At 36.0% G+C, this 10,256-nt stretch overlaps 1 protein-coding gene across 1 annotated transcript in view; it reads right to left on the bottom strand.

Annotated features, from left to right (window-relative positions):
• Window positions 1–9,771, bottom strand: part of LOC106531460 (serine/threonine-protein phosphatase 2B catalytic subunit alpha isoform) — a gene marked incomplete at its 5' end in the record, with an annotated part of 56,244 nt that extends 46,473 nt beyond the window's left edge. The window contains 2 exon segments of the mRNA XM_014027333.1: window positions 4,456–4,567; window positions 9,647–9,771. Of these exon segments, the coding sequence (XP_013882787.1) occupies window positions 4,456–4,567; window positions 9,647–9,771 (237 nt within the window).
• Between the last annotated feature and the right edge of the window lie 485 nt (window positions 9,772–10,256).

The following is a 10,256-nucleotide window of genomic DNA, read 5'->3' as shown; positions in this document are numbered from 1 at the left end:
TCTTCTGTTAATAAATCCATAACACAAACAGCTTTTCTGACATTATTTAAAACATTAGATAGATTATATAAACTGTAAAATATTAATAATAATTGTATTAATATCATTATTAATAGTTTTAATGATTTCTACATCGTCAGTCCTTTTTTTCTGCTCTGTTGTCAACATGTACAGTAATGGGAAATCCAGAGTTTTGACCATTTAGCGTTAGCCGTTAGCTTCTCCAGCCGATCACACGCCCATGTGGTTTTTGCTCACTCCAGCTGTTCTATAGAACCTCCTTGGTGATGAATGACAGCTTTAACAACTAAGTTTAGCTTCTTCACCAAAATTTAGCAAACAAAAGCAAAACACTAAAGAGTTTAAGCAATAAAACACCAGTTAAAAGTAATAAGACTCAAATCAAACAGCAACTCAAAAGCTACAAGATAAATATAACAAAAGACTGGGCAGCACGTTGGCTCAGTGGTTAGCACTGATGCCTCGCAGCAAGTAGGTTTTGGGTTTGATCCCCAGTTTATACCGGGGATCTTTCTGTGCAGAAGTTGCATGTTCTCCTTGTGCTTGGGTGGGTTTTCTCCAAGTACTCTGGTTTCCCCCACAACATGAAACATAAGATGCCTTCAGGCCCAGGCCTCGCTTGCAAAAGAGATCTGTGATCTCAGTGGGATTTGCCTGGTTAAAAAAAGCTGATAAATAAATAAAATAGCTAAAAGTGGTAAATTGCTAGCTTAGCTAGAGGTTATTAGAAAAAAATGGCAAAACACAAGCTAAAAGTACTGTTGCTAACAGCAATGATCTGTATTACTGGACATCACCTATAGTTGCTATAGCTAGTGACACGCCACCACAGGAGCCATTACTATTCACTGAGTCATGTCAACAAAACCATGTTCGGATGAGGGATGCACATCAATCTGTCACAAAAATATTTGTGTCCTTATTTCTTGTTTGATTTCTATAAAACATGGCTTAAATTAAAGATGAGAAAATTACAGATGTTATATGTAAAAATATGTTTTCTCTAAAAGCATTCTGAGAACTTTTCATTATGGATACTTGCTAATGCTTTTACTGTACAAGCCCCTTTCCACCACCTAAAACTAAATGTTAACACATGGGATGTCATAGTATTGCGATTCAAAGCGTTTTAGACTTTCAGTCGAAATCTGAAACAGTTGCTCTTAAAATAGGAAACTGAAGAATGGAATTACAAGCTCCACTTCTAATCTAGCTTTGTGTGGTTTGTGAACGGCTCCATTCAGTCAGCGATCAAATTCAAATTGGCAAAATTAGGATTTAAGAGTTGAGAAAATGAAACAAACAACGTAAATATAATTTGTTCAATGATGAAACTGTACTTAGGACAATTGCTTAGTTTTTTTTAAATAATATCAATTACCCCTTTTTTTACAGAGTGTATATATTCATAAAGTAATGTATGCTGACTGGACACTATCAGTAATATAGATCTACACAGTTCAGCCTATAAGGTAATTTTACCTCCCACACTGTTATCCTGACAAAAAATATTAATAAAAACAGGCTATATAATNTATATACACTGTATAATACTAGAAGTTTAACCCTAAAAATCATCCATAAAGTAGGGGGTAATATTATACACAGGTTTTTGATGATTAGAATTTTTTTATGCTTTTTAAGCTCAAAAAAATATGATTGCAATATACATGAAAAAAATACGGTAGCTTTGCTTATGAAATGTATGGTGGAGGAAAAAAAAGTTCTGGAGTTTTTTACAATGCTGACTGGACAGAACATTCGTACCAGTAATATAGATCTACACAGTTCTGCCTAGTAGGTAATTTTACCTCCCACACTGTTATCCTGACAAAAAATATTAATAAAAACAGGCTATATAATAATTTATATCTACACAGTTCAGCCTATAAGGTAATTTTACCTCCCACACTGTTATCCTGACAAAAAATATTAATAAAAACAGGCTATATAATAATTTATTGGAACAGCAAATTTGTCTTTGAGTGGATTTACCTGACATAAGATTGTCAAAATCAAGCTAGCAAAACTGATCTACTTCCTGCATCTCTGCCAGTTTTTAAATTAAAAACATTTTAATGGCCGTAAAATGTGATAACCTTTGATGGTATGATCTTGTTGTCATAGTGTTGACAAGTTAAGGAAAAATATTGTGCCCTTTTTTGATATTCCTTGCATGATTGTCTGCTGCATCTAATTTTTACAACCATCCACGGATGTTCTGAGTCAAGACTCAATATATAACAATGTCACCTTTTCACTTGATACAAATCAATGGCTAACAGTTTTAAAAGGCTAGCCAGAAGCTAATCCCAGGAAAAAGGCTAAATAAAAACTAAAGTAGAAAAACATGGCTCAAAAACTCATGTTAGCAATAGGTTAACTAAAAGTTTAGCTAAATCTTCCTGGCTGGCCAGATATGGGTTAGTTTTTAAAAATGCTACATTGGCTAATTTTAAGTCTGTACATTTTTACATGACTCTTTTTAGTCTGATGCTGTTGTAGTGTTACTGCCAGGGCTGGCCCTAGCCAATTTGGTGCCCCTTTTGCAGTTTTCTAAATTTAACTCCCAGTTTACATTATTACATTATACCAAACTAAATAGTTTTTTCTTTGATGTTGTTTTTTTTATCTTTAGAAAACAGGTTGTCCAATTAAAATAGTTAACAATATAATTTATTTGAAACAAAATACAAGAAGTCCACCTCATTACTGCCAACAACGTCAGAGAGCAATGTTGACCAGCAGCAGTGGAGGGAGGCAGTTCTGGGGGGGGTCCAGGAGTGTACTCCCACAGAAATTTTTGTAAAAGATCTACTCAAAACAAACATTTTCCAGCCATTTGAAGAGCATTTTACTAAATTTTTGAGAATAACAAAGCAAAAAAAAAAAATTCTGCATTTTATGATGGTAGAACGCCGAAAACCAGACTTTAACCTGAATTTTTATCTGAGATCACAGCTGTTGATACACTAAGCACCAGTAGTTAGACTGGACTGCATCGTATGATACTTTTATTACAAAACATCCTAAACACCTCATATAAAACAGGCTGAGAAACCCACAGAACAAATTACTTTCATAAACCTGAGTAAGCAGTGGTTATTCTACAGATTAAGGCAACTATAGTCTGATAAAAAGTTATCAAAAAGAATTTGTCCCCATTTGTGGTGCCCCCTAGATGGACAGCGCCCTTAGAATTTGCCTTTACTGCCACCCCTGAAAACTGCAGAAATGTAGCCTGTAAGTGCTGAAGTTGCTGCATGTAGGCTACGCTGGGAGTTGAGTGAACTGTTAGACAGAAAATCACCCCACAATTTAACAAACTATCCCTTAAAAATATTTTTAAAAGACTGTAAAGAAGGAAGAAACAGAAGGGAGTGAGGATAAGAAAATGCAAGTATTGTGGGGTACCAGAGATCAATAGGCAACATTTGTATGTATGTGTGTGCGTGCGTGCGTGCGTGTGTGTGTGTGTGTGTGTGTGTGTGTGTGTGTGTGAGAGACATGAGGAGTGTGTTTGTCAACCTCTCCATCTGCCTCGTGTAGAGCTAGAGCTCATTATTGCCAGTCCACCAGTTGTCAGCTCCTTCCACACCCTCAAACATTTATAAAGACACACACTCGCACGCCGTCGCCGCACACGCACTAGCACACACTTGTCGCACACCCACAAACGCGCACATGCACAGCACATAGCAGATGGTAATTGAGGGCAACCACTATTCGCCATGAGCACCGAGGGAAATTAGCTTCCTCGTCCCCTGGCCAATCAGACACAGAGGAGTGAGTCCCTGAGCCAATCATTAAGGGCCAAATTAATTTGGTGCTAATCACCCACTCTCACTGGCAGAGGAATCAGAAAGACACACAGAGAGACGTCAAGCCAGGGAGGGAGGAGGAAGACTGAGGGATGTAAGGAGAGAGGACATACAAGCTGACAGGTGCAGTTTTATAATCCATACAGCCTCGCTTTGAAAAAACCCTAAACTATCACTTTAGTAACATTTTCTCTTTCAGCACCAAAATCTCCAACATGATGAATAAATTGTTGATGATTTCTATTGAGAACTGATCCTTTTTTTTTTTATCAATAAATAACAATTATGACTTATGAAGGTGAATGCAAAATGGTAAAAACTGTGAATTCAGCAGTTGTAAGCAGCAACTTTAGTTCATTGAGTGGATTTTTTGTGTTACTATGAAACTCTTTAGCAGCACAAATAGCACAAAAATACTGAATTTTTCCCAGGCTCCGAGGACAGTCTTTTATGATCTGTGTAATTGTTAATAAAATATGTTTTTCAGCCGTAATATAAAAAATGTCCAAAGCAAACATCTAAATTTAATAAGAAGTCCATGTCAGTGAAACACGGACACAAAAGAGATCGGAAAAAAGCATGCCATTAAAAAAAGAAGAAAGAAACAACTCACATTCTTGTTTGAAGGTAAAATATTCTGTCAGATGTCTACATTCATGGTTTCCCCGTAGAAGAAAGAGGGTCTTTGGGTAGAGGATTTTCAATGACCAAAGGTAGAGCACGCACTGAAATGTTCATGAGACAAGAAAACACGAAAAACAGATTAGAGTAAAGCAGCTTTGTGTTTACAACAAAAGTTCAGCTTAATAAAAAACATTCCATTTGCAGTGAAGTCAAAAGTTTGTAAAAACAATTTTAATTTAGATTTACAGGGCAAATCAGATAATAACTATTAAAGAAATAATTAAATGAGCAGTTAGTGCTCTCAGGATGTGTTGTAAATGACTCTCAACTACTACCAAAGCAAACTGACTGAGTTATCACCACTTTTGTATGTGTTGAGGTTGATTAGCTGCGACAGCTATTTTAAACTGGAGTGACTCCAATTATATATCCAATCATTACTTTCTCGACATTTTACTAAAAGGTTCATGAGATATTTTTCTAACAAACAGACAAGGTTGATTTCAAAGGTTAATGTTGAAGTTTCAAGCAAAGATGTAATTTATTGTGTGGTGAATACTGCAGGAGTTGTGACAGGTTCTCAGTGACGACCACAACAAACCTGAACTTAATCACTGTAAAATAATGTTTTTTGCTAAGGTTTTGGTTGCTGAAGATTTACAATCAATGGTCAATTTCTGAGAGTAAAATAAAATCCACACAGTGGTTTATAATATATTTTGTTTAAAGATAAATATGTCTCACACCTTTCAGTGAAAGTTAGTAATAAAAATCTGTTTTCTGAAAGTCAAAGTCTAACTTGTCATCTGTAAAGGCATGATTCAGATATAAATGTGGTAAAAGAATTGTTAAAATCATGTTTTTACCGTTAATGAGAGCTGGGCTAACAGCTCCCACTAGTGTTTAAGCTAAGCTAAGCAAACCATTTTCATAGCTCGAAGGAAAAGCACATGAAAAACAACTTTTCCTTGAGGGTATTATTCCACACAGATAATTGTATGATGCAAATTTGAACTTTTTTTATGTTCAGTTCCCCTCATTAAACTAGAAACTCAAAGCTCTCCGCAGCTCGACGAAGCTGCTACAAGACGTTCCTCCTCTTGAACGAGCAGCCCACAGCCGTAATTAACAGAGCTGGAGGCTAACTGATCCTCGCCCGGGTCTAAAATTAGAAACAAACAGCGTTTTGATGAGAATCGACCCGAATCAGACTGAGCTTATTAAGTTAAGAGGAGGGAATGAATTGAAAAACAGCTGTGGCCACATGTGACGGGAGTGTTAGCAGTTAGCTAACAGCAGCTGACTCAGAGGATCTTCTCTCACCTTCACATGGGGTCGTTGCTGTTCTACACTGAGGCCCTCGCCTGTGTGCCCTTGGATTGTGTTAAGAAGGTGGCCTAAATATCGTTCCCTCTGCTCCAAATGCTCTTTGTGTCGGTGACACATTTCACATTCAATTGCTTCTCCATAAAAGAACTGCAGATTTAGGTTATTAGAAAATGTTGCAACTTTGTTTAAAACAGGGCAACAAAATATAAATACTTTGTACTGTACTCAAGTAGAAATTTGGGTAAGCTGTACTTTACTTGAGAAATTATTTTTCAACTGATGTTTTACTTGTACTCCTTACGTTTTTATAAAAGCTAAGTAGTAGAAAGCCGTAACTTGTATTGTTAAAAAAAAATAAAATCCTGTCAGATAAATTTCGCCTCTCAGATAGAGTGAATTTAATTGTGGTTGGATGAGAAGCATAAATATTAGGGCTGTCAAATGATTAATATTTTTAATCTGATTCATCCCAAAGTAGCTGTGAATTAATCATGATTAATCTTAAATTTAATATTTATTTCTATAGCATATTGATAAAGTAAATTATTGAGTTATTAATTAGCTTTTAATGTTTTTATTTAGAAAACAAAATTGATGCTTAGACATGATTTTTTTGAATATAAAACAGGACCTAATAAATGCTCCAAACATATTTGAGTCAGTTAAATTTTGTGCAGCATAATGAGGTTAAATCAAGAATTCAAGGATTTTCATTCCGAATGAGTACTACATGAAGAATGAAAGATGCTCACAGCTGTCAGCAAAACATAAATAAATAAAATAAAACAAGCCATAAGAAGACAAAAAGAAAAAACCTGTACATAATGTGTTACACATGGAGTTTTTTATTTCATTTATTTAACCTTTATTTATCCAAGTAAACTGTTTGAGAACCACTTCTCATTTACAAACATGACCTGACATGCACTGAGTGCAGTGCAATATACAAACCTTCATATTCAGCCATAGTGAAGTGATTGTAAATTTTAGTCGCAATTAAAAATTTTAATCTATGCCCATGCAGCACTAAAATTAATCAGTTAATTTGATTAATTTCATAACCCTAATAAACATTTACAGTTGTGATACCCTATTGGTTTGCACAATCCATCACATTTGCACAAGACACAAATCACATCAAACTCCAGCAGAACGTAGCAGATGTGTTCCTGCAGATACAGTACGTCTGGCAAAACTATATGTGCAGGAAGCCTAGTGAATCCTACGTTTTTTTAACTTTAACATTTTAAAATAGCATTATAGTCATTATGACCTTTAGAAAAATGTTAATATTTTTTGGGATGTCACCTTCCAATAAATGCCATTTTAGAAATTCTATCTGCTCACTTTTACTCAGTACTTTTACCTCTAATATTTAAGTATATTTTATGTCAGAAATTTAATTCTGATACTTAATGTAGTAAAGGTAAGATACTTTTAAACTTTTACTCAAGTGATATCTATAGAGGAGACTTTAATTTTACCTAATTAGTTGTATAGCAAGATTTTTGTACTTTTACTCAAGTATCACTTTAAAGTACTTTATACCAGTGGTTCCCAAACTTTTTATCTTCTGACCCACAAAATATCCATGGCAAAAACTTGTGACCCCAAATATTGCTGATCTGAGTACATGGACTTCGTTAAAAACCCTAAAAACGCAGGCTTTTTGACAATCTAAACAGCTTATACACAAATATAAATACTTCTTTTTTACTTATTTTGTGTTTTTGTAATAAATATAGGGAAAATGTTACATCAGCAATTATTTTATTACCCTTTAAATTGATTTCTGGAGATTATCCAAGGTGCTTCATGACCCATAATTGGGTCCCAAGCCCAACTTTGGGAACCAAAGTGCAGTGGTTCCCAAACTTTTCAGCTTTTGACCCACAAAATAATAACAGAGACCTGTGCTCCCAAACTATTTTTGAATGATAAACATTTGTATCAGGTCAACTAAACATGGGCATAGTAACAATATTTTTATGCTACATTTATCCATTTTAAACATACTAACCTCATTCCTTTGTAACAACTAAGGCAAAAATGTAATTAATTCAGAAAATCTTTTCAGGACCCCACCTTGATGTTTCGGGACCCCACTTTGGGTCCCGACCCCAACTTTGGGAAACACTGCTTTATACAACACTGGTGTAAAATATAAATAAAAACAGAATGCAATGACTTCCACATCTCGTATACCCATATTTTATTCACAATGGAACATAGTAAACATATAAAATGTTCAAACTAAGAAACTGTAATTGTTTTAGAATAACAGGAGTATTTTGAATCTTCTGGCAGTGAAAAGTGTCACCTACCCTGGCCCTTGCCTTCAGTTCCACTCAGTTCTAGTTTCCTTCACTGCTCTGTCTGGGATTTCTCCCATTGACAAGGATTTCTTCAGGAGAATTTAGTTTGGGCCAGTCAGAGAGCAGAAGGAGGACTTTTTAACGACAACGTTGATTTTCTGCGCAGTGTCTGCTAGTTATTTTAGCATACGGCAGTGGAGGAAGTGAATGAAGCCAGTCCGTGTTGATAAGGCTTCCAAATTAAATTACATTTGTCTGACAAAGCAGCAGCTCTCATTTACAGCTGTCTCATTCAGCTCAGTATACAGTATTTCTCCTCTCAGTAGGGTTGTTTACAGTGCACGCAATTTCCGGTTAGCTTCTTAGCTTAGCCTCCTTCACAGTGGAGCTGGCACACATACGTCGTAGCCAACTGATCCAATCATTTTAAACTTCAACAGAGGCCACGCCTCCAGCAAGAATCACTTCTTAATAGCCAAGAGTCCAGACCCTCATATGAAGCAAATTGAAGAACAAGGGGCTGGTTTTAACCAGGCTAGTTCTCACCATCTGTTTCTGGATGGTGTTCAAGTTTAAAATCATCTTTGCATGATAGAGCTTTAACCCATTTGTGCATTGCACGATGAACTGTGTTTTCGGGAAGTGTTCCTAAGTCCGTGCAGTCCTGTTTAAAATAATATCAGACCTGTTGTTAATGCAGTGGCCCCTGAGGGCCCAAAGATCACCATCACATATTATTGACTTTCAGCTCATTTGAGCTCAGAGATTTCTCCACATTTAAGTTTGTTTGATGATATTATGAACTGTAGCTGATGGGGTATTCAAAGTATTTCCAGTTTTCCCACTGAGGAACATTATTCTGCATTTGTTTGGCTATTTTGAGGCAGTTTTTCTCAGACTGGTGAACTTCTGACCATCTTTATATCCAGTCTAGCCAGTCTTTTACTGTTCTACTGTCAGAGTACTCAGCTGCAAGATGCTTTTCCAGCTGTTTCTTATTTATTACCCTGTACCTTTTACAGGCTTTCATTGCCCCATTCCCCACTTTTGTCTTCCCACTTTTTTTCTTGCTGCCATAAAATTCCAAATGAACTTATTCTTTTCTAAAATCCAGTAGAAAGTCATAGTTTAAATGTTTGATCTGTTTTTACTATGCTACCTTGTGTATAAAATATGAATTTATGAGATTTGCAAATCATTGCATTCAGTTTGTTTGTATGTTTTACACATCACAACCTTGTAGGAATCAGGGTTGTACACTGCACAGAATATGAGTGAATGAAAGGGGACAAACTGCATTTACTTTGTGTATGTACACTTACACATTCAGTCGTGTAGTGAAGACAGACTTGAAACTGTACACGTCAGTAGTGGTGTACATTTTGCACCAGGATAGTGCATTTTAAACCGGCGGGAATAAACACCACTGACACAGTTTTATCTGTACGGTCACTGCATATGCAGTAAGCTCTTCTGACTGGATGCACACCCACAGAGATGAGATTTACCAGGTAAAGCAAGATAATCCATCCTCACCTCAATACTGAAGTAGCCCCTGTCTACATAGTCCCCTAGGAAGAGGTAGCGCGTGTTGGCAGGAGAGCCTCCCACTTCAAATAACTTCATCAGGTCGAAGAACTGGCCATGGATGTCTCCGCACACTGTGGCACAAACACACAAACAGCAGAAGGTTCATAAAGACAGCGTTAGCAGTTCAGCTCACAAATATGATTTTGTCTTTGCTTCGCCGGATCCATATGGCCCAATTTACATCTGCAGGAGATATATCTGTCCTCCTGACCAGAGTTCTAAATCTGTCTGAGGAAGAAAAAGTTGAAATACTCTATGTGTGTAAAGGCACAAGAAAATAAGCAATTCTGGTTCTTTTAGGATCTTTGTTTACAGTCGACAAATATATTAAACCAGAAGAAAAGATAATAAAAGAAACTATAATGATTTTTAAATATACTGATGCACTGCTTTTGTCTATTATTTAAGCTTAAACAAGTCGGTTACATAAATCAACAGGTTAACTCAACATACAGTAAATATACTGAGGTTGGATTGTACATTCATTAGAAACAAATCAATTGAGCAAAACCTTTTCCTCTTAAAGAAATAGTTGACATATTTTATATTTTATCAG

Source organism: Austrofundulus limnaeus, unplaced genomic scaffold (assembly GCF_001266775.1).
Source record: "Austrofundulus limnaeus strain Quisiro unplaced genomic scaffold, Austrofundulus_limnaeus-1.0 Scaffold637, whole genome shotgun sequence".
In the NCBI taxonomy this organism is placed as follows: Eukaryota; Metazoa; Chordata; class Actinopteri; order Cyprinodontiformes; family Rivulidae; genus Austrofundulus; species Austrofundulus limnaeus.
Note: the sequence above shows the minus strand (reverse complement) of the source record. Positions and strands in the feature narration are given on the sequence as shown.